The 16,220-nt window shown below is 57.6% G+C and overlaps 3 protein-coding genes across 3 annotated transcripts; 2 read left to right on the forward strand and 1 right to left on the reverse strand.

Annotated features, from left to right (window-relative positions):
• Positions 1-16: 16 nt before the first annotated feature.
• Positions 17-1,966, reverse strand: NCLIV_055900 (conserved hypothetical protein; the record flags this gene model as incomplete). The annotated part of the gene is made up of 2 exons (XM_003885144.1): positions 17-1,201; positions 1,925-1,966. 2 exons carry the CDS (start codon positions 1,964-1,966, stop codon positions 17-19), a joined length of 1,227 nt encoding a protein of 408 aa, XP_003885193.1.
• A 5,101-nt stretch (positions 1,967-7,067) lies between these two features.
• On the forward strand, positions 7,068-9,097 carry NCLIV_055910 (putative RWD domain-containing protein; the record flags this gene model as incomplete). Its single annotated transcript, XM_003885145.1, has 2 exons — positions 7,068-8,412; positions 8,961-9,097. 2 exons carry the CDS (start codon positions 7,068-7,070, stop codon positions 9,095-9,097), a joined length of 1,482 nt encoding a protein of 493 aa, XP_003885194.1.
• A 2,930-nt stretch (positions 9,098-12,027) lies between these two features.
• NCLIV_055920 (putative RNA pseudouridylate synthase) lies at positions 12,028-15,603 on the forward strand (the record flags this gene model as incomplete). The annotated part of the gene is made up of 1 exon (XM_003885146.1): positions 12,028-15,603. The coding sequence occupies one exon, from the start codon at positions 12,028-12,030 to the stop codon at positions 15,601-15,603; it is 3,576 nt and encodes a 1,191-aa protein (XP_003885195.1).
• Positions 15,604-16,220: the final 617 nt, after the last annotated feature.

Raw genomic sequence — 16,220 nt, forward strand, 5'->3', positions numbered from 1 at the left:
GAGCCCCATCCAAGCGTTAAATCCGCTCTGCGTCGTTTGCCTCCTGGTAGAATTCCCCAGCGTCGGTGACCTGGGTGGTGAGATCAGTCACTTCTCGCCTCCCCGCCGCTCCCCCCCCCATGCACTTCTGCTCCGCCCTCACGCTGCTCTCTCTCGGTCCTACACTCTCCCTTCCGTCCTTCCTCTCCCTTTCGTTCTTCCTCTCCCTTTCGTCCTTCCTCTCTGTCTCGGACCCCGCCCTCGCCTCCTCTCCTGCGGCCGCGTGCAGAGTTGTCACGCGCCTCTCATCCGCTTCCGAGGCCGGAGGCGCGACCGCAGCTGCTGCGTCGGGCTCTGCGCCCACCTTCGAGTCCGTCCCGTTTGCCTCTGTCGGGCGAGTCTGTGGGACCGAACCGGCCTGTTCACTTGCGCCCGGGAAGCGGCGGTCAAAACCTTCACTGGCTCCATCTTTGGTTTCGCCCGCATTCTGGGCGGCGCTTTCTTCCGCCCGCGCCGCTCCCAGAGCCGTCTCCGGTTTCCCACTGCCCGCAGGGCCGGATCTAGGAAGGCATCTCCCCTCGACCTCCCGTGAGATACTCCTCGAGGTAAACGACGCGGGTGTCCCGGTGCACGACGACGCATTCGTCGCTGGAGTCGAAGGCAGCGTCGTCGATACAGAGACACTGCGTTCGTAGGTCGGGAACTCGAGCTGTGGAGACTTCCCACCTGCGTACTTCTTCGCCGTCGTCCGCTCCGCGCGAACCTCCGACGCAACGGCAGCGCCTACGGCCTGCGTTTGCGCCGTCGGTGTCTCCTCGCGCGACTCGGTTTCTGCCACAGTCGACAGCGACCGGGAGGCGGCTCCAACAGGAATCTTTTGCTCCGCTGGTGCAGGCGCGGACGCCGACGGCGCCTGGCCGCTCGGTGCGCCCGAAGACGCGCACCCCTCGCCACGTTCCAAGCGCATCTTTTCTGCCCTCAACATGCGTACATGGGCCTCAAGCCCCCGGAGCCGCCACAAGTGGAACTGCTGAACGCTCTGGATGTGCCGGAGGCGCGCATGCAGCGCCAGAGGCAAGCCGTCGGCCGCCAAGCCTTCTCGCCCGATCGTCGTGGAGGCGCGGTCCTGGCGGGCATCCTGTGCAGATGCAGGACAGTCTTCGCCAGGCTCAGCCTTGGTCTGAAGCCACCAGGTGGGCTGAGCCTCCTCCACCGGCGGGTCCTGAGAAGGCCAGGCACACAAATGGGAGTCGTGCGTCTCGACAGCCGCTGAGGAGAGACGCACACTGAGCACAGGGGGAAGGGAACGGGGAAGGTGCGAGCGGGACACGCCTTCGGCAGGGTCACGGCGCGCGGCCTACACGCCCACTGTAGACGACGAGACGCTACAGAAATCTCGACACAAAGCGAGCAGCCAAACGCTTGGGGAAGGACCACCCGGCTGCTGTCGCGTTTACATGTGCAAAAACAGCTGTTTGCTCCGAGACTTTCGTGGTGTCTGGGGTGTAACCTTTAGGTGGGAACAAAAACAGGCAGAGGCAGCGAGTTGAAGTCCAAGTGATGCCAGGCAGCTACGCACGGCGCTCCGCCGCGAGACTGGCCCGAAGCCGAAGAAACAGAAAAGTGGACGAAAGTTCTCACGAGCCGGAGGCAGATAATAAAAGGTGGACACACGGGTAAAAACGGGAGAGGGAAGGGGGACAGAAGGGGAGCGGGGGAACCAGACGGAAGGACGGAAGACAGACTCGAGCAGGCATACGCAGAAAAGGGCGAATCGTCCTTGGAGGAGAAAACGCGCTTTTTTCGCGTTCTCCGCGGAGGCGGGAAAGCAGCGAACGTCAGAGAGGCCGGACGGGGGAGAAACCGTTTTGGGCAAAATATGAGAAACAACAGACCAAAAAGCCGGGAAAGAGACGTTCCGCAGCACCAGAGGAACAGCTCTTACCTTGCAGCAGCCTGCAGCCCGGCAGAAGAAGAAGACGTCCATTGCGGGAGTCTTGCGCCGATCTTTCCTTCCTTCGTGTTTGCTTCGACGGTCTTCCAAGCATTGGTCAGACAACCTCAGCGAGGGAAACAGGAGGCAGGTGAGTCTTCCGTAGTTCCTGCTGGGTCCGGGAGAGCGGCGCGCAGTCTCTCACTGCAGCGAGAAAGAGGCGGTGAGTGCATGCGCTGCCAGCAAGTGCACGACGCGATTCAGTCGCAAAATTCAAGATGTGCCGTGGTGTATCGACACCGAAATCCCCCCGGGCAGAGCAGACGCTTTTCGTCAAACATGAAGCAAGTGCGACGGTGCGGTACACATATATATAAAAGTCGAGGCGCAGAGCTTCAGGCGGAAAGGGGCGACCGCGGCGAACTTGTGCTTCTCGACTTTAGAGCCGAGGGGCTGAGACGTCCACGCGTTTTACCTGTTTTCTATGCAAAGTTCACCTCCAGCAAACGCGAGGGAAGGCAGCAAAACTCGGGGTGCACACGGGTACACAGATCTCCTGGGATCTTCCCGCGGGGCTGAGGCGCAAGGGAGAAGCATCTGCATGCCTGAATGCATCGTGTTACCAGCGCCCTCGAAACACTGGGGCGTGAACCGGTATATGGGACTTGGAGAGAACTGGGTATACAGGGATCTGCGGGGCTGGTGCCTCTCAGGTTTGAGAGGTTACCCCTCCTATGCGGGAGCGGAATGGGATGGCTTTCCTTGTTGAGCGACGCGAGAAGTCGCAGGGACTTTCTGCCACGGTGGCCAAAACACTGCCTGTCCCCCTGCAAACCCACACGCGTGTCGAGAAGCCCAGACGTCCCCGTTCGGCCTCACCTCACACGTCTCCCTCCAGTGAACACCACGGGAGAGGCTGCGCGGCGACGAGGCAAACCCGTTGAAGGCAGGGACGCGCCTGGCTGGATCCTACGCACGCCCCACGCGGGGAAGAGAGTAAGAAATGGAAAGGGGAGAAGATTCACAGGCACCGGAAAGGGGGATACGCTTCATGCGAATGACGATATCCTCATCCGCGTTGACGAATGCGTATATAGGAGGATGAAAGGCGACGCTAACCGCCGAGCCTCCGTCCAAGGGAACAGAGTCGTGAAAGCGACGCACGCCCGCACAAAAGAAGGGGAAGTTCTCCAAGTTCGACGCAGGGAACGCGAAGTTAGAACGCCAAGTCGTGAAGCGAGCAGCGAACACCATCTAGCCAGATTGAGGGTGTCGGACGAAAGCAAGGCAAATTTTCGAGAACGGATCTCGCACGCCTGGAGCCGCAAGCGGAGATCAGCGTAAGGAGGAGGCGCACTCCTGCGAGGAGAACAAAGGAGATATGGGCCAATTCACGACAAACCGCGCTGAGGGAAAAAGAAGAATGCTGTCCAAGAAACGAGGCAAGCCTCGAAACCCACTCAGCGAAACACGATTGCATGCGATGCGCGCTATTTTAGCACATCGTTTAGGGGGTTGCCGGCAGGCAAAGTAGTGTCTAACAGGTCTGCTCCATTTCTCGTGCATGTCGAGAATGCGCGCTTCCCTTGAGTCAGAAAGTCCAAATCTCTCTTCTTTCAGAAAGCCTTCACCAGACGCGTTCTCAGACTCCAGCACTGTTAACTGCACGGGCATCCTGCTCTCCACGGGTTCACTCCACTCGCGAGGTCGGATCTCTCCGCAGCTATTTTGCCGGGTCAAGTTTAACGGACAGGCGACCGACTGTTCAGTCGTCAGTGGCGTTCAGTTTGACGGTTTTCTTTGGAGCGTTCAGCTACGGAAGCACAACGACTGCGTTTCGCCGAGCACACCTCTGGAGTCAGCCTGGAATCGCGGGCGTGCCTTCGCTCGAGTGCCCGTCGGCCGCAACGTCTCCCTTGCGAGAAGGCTATAGCCTGAAAATCCAGGCAGAATATGCCTTTGCTCAAGAGTTCCACAATCCTGGTTGGGAGAGAAAAAGCTTCATCGACAGAAGCAGATTTGCTACCAAAGCACTGAGGGTTGAGGACGAGTTCGATAGCAAAGGCGTGCCTGAGGTGAAGCGGGTCAGTTTGAGCATGGCTGAGAGGAGAGACTCGTACTCGGAGAATAACCCCTTTTTAATAAGCTAAAGCTCTATCGCTTCCTCCTGGCACGCAGGCTTGAAAGCCGCTAGATAGAGACGCCTACACTGCACACACTGAATAGATTTTCTCAACAATGTTCTCTGCCGCGGGCGGAAAGAACCCCAAATGACAAAGAACGTCCTTTCCGTTCTTCTACCTGTCTCCCTCGTGCCATTGCACAGCCGACAGCCTAACCCTCGACTGCTGGAGAGTTCCCACAAAATCTGATACCGGTAACTGGTCGAGAGCCCCCCACAGCCTACGCCCAAGAGCGTGTGGAAAGCCTTCGCTGATTGCGTGTTCTGAAGTTCCCGATGCCCGACATCGACGAGACACCGATAGCAGGCGACAGCAAGGACAGTCCGTTACACTCGATTACTTTTCTACGACTTTTTCGCACCCGCCTGCGGCCTGTCATCTGTATCGTGTAACCGGGGGCGTGAACCTGAAATCAAGACCAGGAAAGCGCCGTACATGATTGCTGCTCGCAGCACTCAAGATAGTGAATTCAAAGTATTCTTTTTAGACAAGAACCCACTTGGAATCCGGGTGTTCAGGTGACGTTAAAGATCAGGAGGTTGAGAAGAATGCTAGTGTCTCGATCTTCGCGTGGAGGAGTCAGCTGAAAACCTCGTTGAGCGGGTTCTTTCTCCAGGATGAAGCCCTATTCCTCTTGCGTCCCGTAGCCGAAAATGGTTGCGAGCAGAATATGCGTCAAGCGCTCAGGACGAATAAGCGTAGGTTCTGCTGAAAACAGCGACTAGCGCCACAACTCGTCAATGGAGTTCACCTCAGAAACACATCGCCTCGATTCCGAGGGGGACTGACGGCGACCCTCTTCCGAGAGCAAAGACGCCATGCGACTCTTCTCTCACAGGAAAAAAAAGAATCAGCTGTCCCATGAGCAGGAAACCCGTCGCATCTCTCTTACCATTACATCACCGAGATGTGCACGAAATGACAACGACTTGGGAAGTATCTTACTCCAGGAGATATGCAGAACAAAGACTTCTCGGCATGGTGAATTCAAGACTCTCTCTAGGAGTGTGAACGGTGAAAGACTCCTCTCTCACTGCGTACTTAGGATCAGATCAAAAGAGTTCACTAATGGTACTACGAAATAGGAGATCGCGTCAGTTCTTGGGAAAACGACTTCCAACCCCCAATATAGATTGGTACAAAGAAGTTACCATATCCTCCGCACACAGCATTAAGAACATAAAGATCCTAGCTAGGCCATGTACTGTTATTATCACAGTATACTTTGGTGTTGTCTCTGTACAAATGACGCAATACACCAAAGCCCTCGTTCGTTTCTTACGTTCCCGTATTCCCGTCCTTTTTTCCGCCTACACGGAGTCACCTAGCTGCGGAAGGTTGCAATCCCTGATGCCTCGATTTATCCGGTCTCCGTTTTCTCCGTTCTCCCCTTTTTCGTCTGATCTCTTGCGTTATACTGCGTTTCTGGGTTCTCTCTTCTTCTTGTTTTTCCGCCAAATACACGACTGTTTTTTATGAGTCGCCAATGCCTTCCGCAGGCGCAAAGACGCGCGCGCCGGTGTCTCCGTGCGACCTCGCTTCTGCGCCACGCTTCTGCGCCGTCGTCGTCGCCTCAGCCGCCGTGTCTCTCTTGTCTCGAGACCCAGTTTCTCTTCCACAGGTCCACAGAGCCCCCGATCCTGCCGCCGAGCTACGCAAACGTTTTCTTCTCTTTTAGGTTTTGTTCTTCCCTTCTTCCTGGCCCCCGACCAAGAAGCGGATCTCCTTTCTACATTTTACGCACGGACGCTCCCGTGAAAAGCTGGTCTCCGGCCGCAGCGCAGGTTTCCGTGAAGGCGGGAGGAATGCTCGCACCTTGGCATTTAGTTCCCTCGTTTGTCTTTCCCGACTGGAGTTCCTTTCCCTCCGCCTGTTCTCGTTTGTTCCTCGTCCTTCGTGCCGCTTGACTGAAAAGCTGGCGTGGCCTCCACAGCGCGTGCGACGACCTGCGACGCCCTCACGTTTCTTTTCCATTCGGCGAAGCCGACCAAGCAGCCTTTTCAGCGCAAGTCTCGTGCGTACCTGAAACGCAAAAACAGTTACGGATCGCACGAAAGACAACAAAAGGTATGAATGAGCGAAGAACGCTGCGAGGCGACGCTTTTATAGAGGTAGTCGGACTCCGCGGCCACAGATTAAGGTGCCTGATCTCGCATTCAGTGGAACAGCAGGAAGGTGATGTCGTGGTGCTCACAAGCTGTCTTCTTCCGCGCGCCGTCTTCCGCTCTCTGTATCCGTCGGCGCATGGACAGCGGAGGCCCGTCTGTCCTGGTCAGCAGAGTGCAGAGGTTTCAGGAACAGACTCTTTGAAACAGGCCGAACAGATGTTTGCAATTTTTGCCGAAACGTCGAGACCGTCCAATTCCACGCGAGGTTCCTTGTCCATGCGGTGTGAGAGATGGAGGGCTGCACGACACAAAGGAAGGGAACTCAAGGTTCCATGCGCGGTCAACGTCATCTCTGACGGCAGCTGAACGAGTTGGAGAGCCTGGAGACTGAGGGCGGAGGCCTTCCTCGCCGTTTTTGAAAACCCCCGATCTCTCTGACTTGCCAGAAGAAGCAACATTAGGGAGCGACAGAAAAGAGAGGCGGATGGACAAAGGAGGACGGGAGCGAAAAAGGTCTGTCCCGTGATCGCGCGAGGCCTCTCAAACCTTTGGAGGAGGCGAGAGGCGCGACTCCCTAGACCGAGAGTTTCCTCCCAGCCACTCCGTCGTTTGCTCCTCTCCTCCACACGTTCCTCGAGATAGGCGTTCCGAGTCACTTCCGGTTTGATTTCCTTTTCACCGCCCGACTTTTCCCCTGTTCTGCCTGTGCCCGAGTTCCGCTTCTCGCCGTCGTCCTTTCCTGCCCTCGCCATCTGTTTTCGTGCCGTCACCAGGCGACTCCGGTCCTTCGAACTCTTGTTGTGCGAGCTGGCGTTCTCCACTCCACGCTTATTCCTCGTTTCTTCTCGTTTTTCTGTTTACGCCATGTCCTGGTCTCCCCCCTCCTACGCGTCTCCCCTGGCCTTTCCCCCGTGCGATTGTCCTGCTGGGGCTGAAGCCTCGCCTTCGGGATTTCTGTCTCCCGCAGCCGCGGAGGAACTCGAGGCCCTCAGATCCATTTACGGAGACGACGAAATCCGCTTCCACCCCTGTTGCCGGCTTCTTCAAGTTCGGACGGAGACGACTCGCTCGCGCGTCAGGCAAGATGCGTTGTCCTTGCTGGCGCTCGGCGCGCCAGGAGGCAGAGCGACCGAGCCTGAAGGTGAAGACGATGACCATTCCTTCTCCTTTCTTCTGCAACTCTTCCTTCCCCTTGGGTACTTGGACCCGGACTTCAAGTCGCCCGCCTGCCTCGTCCACACGCGGTGGGACCAGCCTCCGGAGGCGTCGCAGCGCATGCAAAACAAGCTCTTGGCTCTGCAAGGAGAGGGAGACGAGTCCAGCTTCGGCCACCCGGGTCTCTTTGATTTTGTCGAATGCGTCCGCAATCACCTGCCTCTCCCGCCTCACGAGGCACGCGACGATTCGACGCGGCCCGAGCAGGGACAGGCATCGGAGGGGGACCGCAAAAGACAGCTGGGTGCCGACGCTCAAGACGGCTGCAAAGGGAATGGCGGGGAACAAGCAGACGATAGCAGCGTTGATGCGCTAGAAGCATCCCTTTCCAATGTCTCGTTGGAACCGAAACAGGGGGAACAGTCGGGGAACTCTCTGCCTTCGCCGTACTCCCCTTCGTCGTCGACTGAACTGTACATCGGACCGACAGTGACCGTTCACAAGAGCCGGTTCGTCGGCGTGTGTGCGGCTGTCCATACACACGAAGAAGTCCGCGCGATCTACCAGCACGTCCGCCAGAGGCACTTTGGCGCGACGCATCACATCATGGCCTATTCCTTTCGCCAGAAAGTCGCCCGAAAGCCTCGTAATGGTCCTCCAAGAAAGGACGCGCGTCAGGCGCCTCGGGACGTGGCGGAGGAGGCCCAGTCGCCTGTGTCTCGTCTCAACGCCGCCCGAGGCTCCTCGCCGGCAACAGCCCCTCCACCGGAGGAAGGAGCGACGGCGCAAGAGGATCCAGTTGAGGCTCTTGTTTCATCGCGGGCGGCTTCAACGGGGTCAGGCAACAAAAAGAAGAACCGGGCGAGAGGCACTGAGAAAGAAACCGACCGGGATCGACACCCAGGCGAAGAAGAGGAAGAGTTCATCGAAAACTGCGACCACGACTCAGATGGGGAAACCGCCGCTGGAAGGAAACTGCAGCAGCTGCTTTACAATCTCAAGGCGCGAAACGTTATTCTCATTGTCACCAGGTGGTACGGCGGAATCCATCTAGGTACGTTCCAGTGGCGAGTGTTTCTACGTCCTCGCTTCTCCATTTTCGGTCTCCTTTCCGAGGACGTACTCACGCATTGTATCTTCCAGAGCCCGGCGTCTCTTCCCATCTGCTTCTGACGTTTTCCTGTGCCGGCGTATTCCCGGCAGTACTTGCCGCTTTGTGCTTCCAAGGTTTCTGCGGGACAAACCACGAAGGAACCACGAAGCCGAGCACAGACAGCTGTCGGATTCTCTGCCTTTCGCGGCAAGGGTGTCGACCTGGGTCATGTGTTCGCCTCGCAGTCCTGCATGCCTGCTCGTTGCTAGGCCATGTATATATGCACTCTTCGTCTTTGCGCTTCCCGGCTGATCCATGTCCTTGGGGCCTACGTCCCTGTGCCCCAGTAGTTCTTCCAGCAGCCTCCGCCTGCTCGCCGGCTTCGTGTGATTCGTCAGCTTGTACGTCGCTCCCTCACCAGTTCATTTGTGATTTTGCTTCTTTGTGGTTTGTGTTCTTTCTCATATGCTGCGGATTCTCTCCGTTCCCTGCTGTCGACCCTGCTGTAGGTCCAGATCGTTTTCGCGTCATTGCTACTGTCGGACGGCAAGCTCTCGACGCGAGCGGGCTCCTCGAAGAAGCGCAGAAGGATGCAGCGAAGAAAGAACCCCACCGAAAGAAGGCATCCGGCAAAGGAGACAAGTGACCATCAGACTAGTACTTAATGGAGGGTACATTGTCCAACCTAAATCACTACCGAATTCTGAACAGATACTTTGAGTTGACCACGCGTCAGTCGCGTCTTTCTGCGCCGCCCAGGCAGTGTCAAGTCGTCGGGCCGACCCACAGAACCAAGCGGTTTGCCATACAAGCGAAACCGGGAGGCCGAGCGCGCGCTGCCGCCGTGGCCTAGGATGCGTCGGTTGAACGAAGCACAAATCCGTTTAGTCTACTGAACTGTGAGAATACCCCGAACCGATGTTCGGCTGCTGAGGAATCCTGTTTCCGACACAGGTTTGGATGTGAGCATCATTTGAAGAACACGATCGAATTTTCTTTGGCGACGAACAGCCCAGACAGGAACTGAAGCCACATGTAGCAGCGAGATTTGGATTCCACGTTGGAAATCCGAAGACCCGCGTCTTCAGAGACTGTTTCGCGTGTCATCCTGCTTTCACGAGAGTGGAAAAGCTGCTTTTTGTAGGCAAGCACGACGCTACGACGGCCAACGTTTTGATTAGGTCGCCCCACTCTTTGTCGTAGCCCTCTGCAACGACGCAGTTTCGCCGCCATCTACGATCCGCTAATGATGAGTTTTCCGCTTTTTCTAGTGAGCCGCGGGAAGACGTTCGATTCCCTGCCACACGCCGTTCTGCCGTGGAGAGCGAGAACTTGGCGCTCGTGTCAGGCACAACGTGCACAAACTTCTGATATCTCACTTCCCGTGTCCCGATCAGCAGACATCGGTCCTGTTGGAGCTTACTTCGAATGCGCCGTCACATGCAAAACAAAAGGGGAGTGATCGCCTCTTTCTGCAAACTGTACAGCGCAAGCAGGGTGCGTGCGCGACCGAACCAGGAAGCGCGGTGCGGCGTGAGATCGCAGCCTTTTTTTCCAGAAGCGTATTTTGATTTTAGAACGCGGAATGCGCGCGCGGTGGAGACATGTACCGACGCAACATCGGATCCCGTAATGGTTCGGGTTTAGAGCACTGACTGAGGAGCGAAGTCCGGGTGCGCGAGAGTGCAAACAGCCCCCCACACGACTGCATGGGGGAGAGTCCAGTGATCACGTCGCAGAGATTGGCTAGAAGCCGTGCAGATCATTGTCATCAGGAAACATACAGTCCGCAGCGTAAGACTGCTCGTAGCTTCCCCCGCACATTCTATCGGAATTCACACAGCTGGCCGCGGGAGAGTTCGTGAGGGGACGCCCACGCGGCACGCACCAAGCTGATGTTCCATGCGACGTGTGTGTCGGAACTCTAAGAAAGGCGCTGCCAGAAATAAGGACTCTCCTTCAAGGTCCCTTTCAGCCACACGCAGGATGCCTTTTGCCGGCGGTAAGCACATGTAACTCGAGTTTCCGATTCTCGACCTGTGAAGTTTCCGCGAAACCGCCGAAACCGGCCCAGAAAAAAAGTGCCCCATACTGGGATGTCGTGGGATCTGTCGAGACGGTGCTGGATATGATTGAGTCACGCCAAGCTGACTTCACAATTGGACACCCCAAGAGTGGAAATGCCCAGAGAAGGGAGGGCGTCTGCCTTGAGGAATGCTGTGAACAATTCAGGGAGACACTATCCTCTTGAATCCCCGCCTCCAAGTCACATGCCATAGCGTTCGCGTACTTCACGAACTCCGCAGGCTAGTCTCTCAAGATGTGTCACGCTCTAACTGAGGTGCGGGCGGCGCTTTGCTGAAGTTTCACCAAAACTCGCTCGCGCAGCTGGAAGCCCAGGAGCACCGCTCTTTGGTCAAAGAAAGCAAGTTTGACGTGAACTTTGTCCAGTCCGGTACACTGCATCCCTTGTAGCGTTTATCCCTTCTAAGAGGCTTTCCCCAAAAAACATGCTAGTGTGGTTCTAAAAGGGGGACCGTGCCGATTTCCTTTTAAACTGCAACTGCCCTCCAGTTGTCATGCGAAGGCAGCATTGCTCGCTGCTTACGAGCAGTGAAGGCTGCAGGTGGGAGGCATGTCACTGAGGGATGGCTTCCTCTAAACGAGGCTTTTGTCTGCGATAATGCCTTGTTCGTCTCAGGGAAGTGGCGACCGCACGTTGTATCGCCTTCACTTCCGTTCGCGCTATTGAACACAGGCGCTCGACAGCACGAAGAGAAACACTGTCCGGCGACTTGTCACGTCTCCGCAGGATGCAAAAAAGTCCCGCCCGGTCAACTAACGCTACAAGCCTGCCATGCATTCGCGAAATCCTCCTGGATTCTGTGCAGTGAACACACAAGAGCCGTTTCGTTTGTGCTTTCACAAGACAGGGAGCGGCCGGTGTCTTTGTTCGCGTTGCACTCAAACGCATGCGCGCGCGCGCGGGCACGTTGCTCTGGCCAGGAGGGGGGAGTGAAGCAGACATAGAGGTTCTCCGGCGCATATAATAAAAGGGGATTTTCGGGATAGCCGGAGACAAGTAAATGACAAGGAGGCCTCTTGCGTGGAGAAAGCAGCGAGACATGTGCAATTTAGCAATCCGGGGGTGAGCAGCCCCACGATGAATCGACGGGCCTCGGCATCCGTGTGCTCGGCGCTGGACCGCCAAAAAGTTGAAAATGCCGTCCGTTGAGTGTTGCTTTCCTTCCGTTTTTTGACGACTGTTCTGGACAGAGCTTGGGGGAGTCCTTTTTTTTGCCAGCGAGCGTTTTCTCTGGCCATGGAGAATGACCCGCGTCACAACCGCCACGGGCATCTTGCCGCGTAACCAGGCGGAGAACTCCAGCTGCGTAGCGCCCTGTGCAGAATCTTCAGATTTCCTGGTTTCCTGTTTCCTCACTTCCTTCAGTGTCCATTGTCTGCTAATAGTCTTCTCCTTGTCTCATCCTCGGTCGTCTTGCGCCTCCGCCATGCGCACGTTCAGGCGCGACGAAGAATCCACCTCGACACCGCGAAAACCTTTGCTTCTCTACCATGCACAGCGCCCCGCAAGCTCCATCTTTTCTTCTTCCCCTTCTCCGGCCTCCTGTCCCGGAAACACTACTGCTCGGGGACTGTATTGACGACAATGCGAAGCTGTGTGTTTCCCGAAAGTGCCATGCCCGCGCATTGCGGGCCGAGCTCCTCCATTCCTGGGAGGCTCTCTGGGTACTCCTGTGCAAGCGTGGACGAAAGCAGAGGTTGTCGATTCTCCCGCTCCTTCCTAGTGGCAAATCACTCACTGATTCCCTGAACGACGGATCGTCTCCTCCGGTCGCCGAGGAGAATCCGTCGCGGGTCTCCGGCCTCCCGCAGCAAGTCAAGGGACACGAACAGAGAGACGAACAGACCCTCGCAGGAGACGCCGGACGGCGGGAACTCTCTGACAAGGCTGCAAATGAGGCGCAAGATGCATCTTCTCGAGAGGAAAAGACCCAGCGCTCAGAGGCAAGAAAGGATACAGCCGGAGACGACGCTTCTGCTGAAGCAGCCGAGACTGTTGACGAGTTGTGCCGGTCAATCTGCCGGTGCACGGCGTTCTTTCTGTCGCTGAGACGAAAGCAAAGACAAGCGCGACGGAGCGACTCTGACAGAAAGGACAACATCGGAGATGCGTTGCCTGACCTACCTCTGCTGTGCGCCGCTCGCCTTCTTATGCCTTCGCGAACGAAGCTGGACGCCGTCGAGCGACCGCATGCAACCGGTGTTGCCTCCGGCTCCGCCCCGTTTCCTTCCTCGTCTCCTTCGTCTCTGTCTTCTTCTCCCTCATGCCAATGTTGTTCGCCTCGGTCACTCCCGCCTGCCGATTCACGCCCTCCTCCAGGCCTTGTTCAACTCAATATTGTACACTGTCGGCTCGACGGTTTTTTTTCCACTGCCGATACGGCAGCGACAGCCGCTGCAGAGGCGGCGCAGAAGGAACCCAGTGAAGCCCGCACGGCCTTGGCCTCCACGGTCTCCGCGCGCCGACTCCACTGGTCGTCCTCTCGCGTGGCTGGCGCTGAAGGGAACGGGCGATATGTGTCCTTGGAGACGTACACTCGCCCCGACTGTCTGGGCTCCAAACTCCTCCACCAGGCGCTAGCGAACTGCGTCTCCCGGTCGCTGCGCGCCTACACGCTCGGCCAGCAGTGGGAGAGCGAGACCGCATTCGAGGAAAAAGGAGAAGGTTTGAGCTCTCCAAGGGTGTGCTGCGTTCTGCGTGGACTCAAAAATCTCCGCCGCCCGCAGTGGGCTCAGGCCGCCGCCGTGCTAGTCTCGATTTTGGCCGACGCCGCCGCGTGCGCCTCCGCGGCGGAACAGAGCGAAATGGCGAGCACAAAGCGGCGAGAAGGACACGCCGGCACGAAGGGGAGGGGCGAGCCTTGGAAGGCGCAGTCTGAGAAGCTGAGCAGACCGCGGGAGGCAAGAGAAGACCCCGAGAGCGGCGAGAGCGAGGAGAGAGGCGAAAAAAGGGAGCATACAGTGGAGGAGGAGGAGCCGACGGAGGCAGGCGAGAGACAGCGGTTTGCATCACCTCCGGAACGAGAGAAGCTCGCGGTGCACAGCGGACCCGTTTCAAGCGAAAAGGCACCAGAGGAGGGGACGGAAAGGAGCGAGGAGAGATGCGGAACGGAGGCGAACCCCTTGCGCGTGCTGTTGGTGCTCGAGTGGGGAGGAGACGACAGACCACAGAGAGAGAGCGGAGAGGAAAGCGGGTCGGAACACGGCGAGGGACTGAAAACAAGGGGAGGGACGTGGGCACGCCACAAGGCGAGGCTCCGTGAAGACGTCGCGGCGTGGGTACGTGCAGCGAATCGGAGTTTCGCTCCAGCTGTTCGAGTGCATTTCCTCTTTGGCCAGCCCGGCGAAGGGCAAAGGACACGCAGAGAAGGAATGGAGAGCGCGGCTGAAGCAGGAAAGAAGAAGAGAGAAGCGGAAGAAGCAGCAGATCAAGCGACAGACGGCAAAGAAAGGAGAGGGCAAGAAGTGGATGTCGAACACAGGACGGATGAGCGCAGTGAGCATTCCAGCTCTGTTGCCTTCAACCGCGTAGGCGATGGCCGGTGCGAAGGAACGGACCCTCCAAACCTCGGTCACCTGCGTCCAGCTGTGAAGGGAGATGTATCGTGTGGGCGAAACGTTTCCCTTCTCTCACTTCTCCGTGATGGAGAAGAATCCGTCAAACGCCCCAGCATGCTTTTCCTAGGCGGCCACGACTTCTTCCCGGCCCCTCCCGTCGGCAGCGTCTCGACGGATTCACCTCTTGCGCTGTCTTCTCTCCAGGGCGCTCCGGGCGAGTTGGTCCGCCAGCTAGAAGATCTTGTGTACCTCCCTCTTCTGCTTCGTTCGCGTCTCTCCGCGTCTTCGGGGGGTGCGAGCACGCAGCGTGGTTTCGTTCGAGACCCCATCTGTGGCGCACGAGACAGGCAGAGAGACGGCCAGCTCTCAGGGGAAGCACAGCTTCTGAGAGACTGCAACTCGCTTCTCCGAGACCCGCGAGGCTTCCTGCCTCCGCCGCCTCGTCTTCTGCTTCACAGCTGCCGGCACAGAGCGAGAAGACGGGATCGGCCGGCGTCGTCTCCAGTTTCGTGTTCCTTCTTCTCTGGCGCTTCTCCTCCTGGCGGCTGCGAGTCGGGCTCGAGATCCGCGGCAGCCGCCTGTCGCGAGTCTCCTTCCCGCTCTGCAACTCGCCGCGACGCAGAGAGCGTGGGCCCGCAAGGTCTCATCCAGGTGGTAGCAGAGAAATACTCTGCATGCATTCAAACCTTTCTGCTTCCACTCACCGCCATTGAATCTCCGTATGTGGGTCAGACAGAGGAGAAACTTCGCAGGCTGCTGAAGGTCGCGGCGAATGCGTCGCCTTCTGTCTTAGTTCTCCTGGGGATCGATCAGCTGGGCCGAAAGCGAGAGCGAGGTGGAGATACAGCGGGGGTGCTTGCTGGTGTTTCGTCCGACGAGACACAAACCGGCGACGAAGAGCAGCCGCGAGGTCAGGTCGATGCTCGACGCTCTCGAGTCAGGGCACCGAGTGGCAGCCAGAGCCGTGACGGCGGTTGCGTGGCGAGTGAAGGGAAAGGAAAGGTCGCCCACGCGAGCGAAACGCTGGATAGGTTCGCTTTCACAGACAGACAAGCGGGAGGTATCGCCGCAGCGGGCGTTTCCCCGTTGCCCGCCGAACACAGAGATCGACGGTGGCGAAGAACGGCACGAGACGTAGCGGCGTGTGCTCCGTCCGCTGGACTGGAAGATCGCGGAGGAAAAGGAGGAGGCGGGAGGCGAGAAGGCCGCAGAACAAGCAGTTTTCAGAGAAGGCTTCTCGCCGCTCTTCTCGTTGCCCTCGACGAAATCGAAGACAATCGACGAAGACACGAACAGCGTCAGAGCGAAGAGGCTGAGGACGCAGAAGCAGATATAGCGGAACCGGGAAGCGTGGATCCAGAAGACCGAAAAAATGCCGGCAGGAAGCGAGATGTTTTAGGCGCAGCCGCAGGCATGGCAATCATTGGGGTTGCCAAAGGATCGCCCGATACTCTCGACGAGGCTGTCGTGAGAGCAGGCCGGTTGGACAACTGGGTTTCGTGGTGCTAGGGAAAAGATGTTTGACGCGCCGAACAGCACGGGCCTCATATTCCCCGGGAGGTGAGGCGAGCCGGGATACCTCCTGTACGCATGCCCTCCATGCATGTCGCAGCCGCGAAGTGGCTGCGGGGTGTCAGCGAAATGGAATCTACCAAAGGGAGGAGAGAGCATGCAGATGTAGCACGGAGCACGGAAGAAATCGGACACGCTTCATTCGAGGGAAAAGGATGAGACGAGAGCAAAGGGTACGCATGGGAGAATACGGTCTGACAGCACAGGGATTTCAGCCGGTCCGCGGGGGAACACGGCCGTCGCACCGAAGTAGCGTCGCGTGAACAGCACGGAAAAGAGGACTGTTTTTGAATGGAATGTCGGTTTTGCGCTGGCTTGTTTCGAGAAACCAATCCAACACCGCACCGATTCTCGAGAGATCTTCGTGTTTGAATGCTCACTTTGCTTTGCGTTTCTGTTTCTTCCGGTGAGGCTCGCACACTCCTCCGATGGCCGTGAGAAATAGAAACAGGTGTTCTCTTCTGCAAGCGAAAGAAGCGCCAAACCCGTTCGACAGGTTAAGCTTGGGTGTGCCGTCTCTGAGCACTTAGTGAGAGGTACAGGGAATGTTTCTT

The sequence above is a fragment of the Neospora caninum genome, chromosome XI (genome assembly GCF_000208865.1).
Source record: "Neospora caninum Liverpool complete genome, chromosome XI".
In the NCBI taxonomy this organism is placed as follows: domain Eukaryota; phylum Apicomplexa; class Conoidasida; order Eucoccidiorida; family Sarcocystidae; genus Neospora; species Neospora caninum.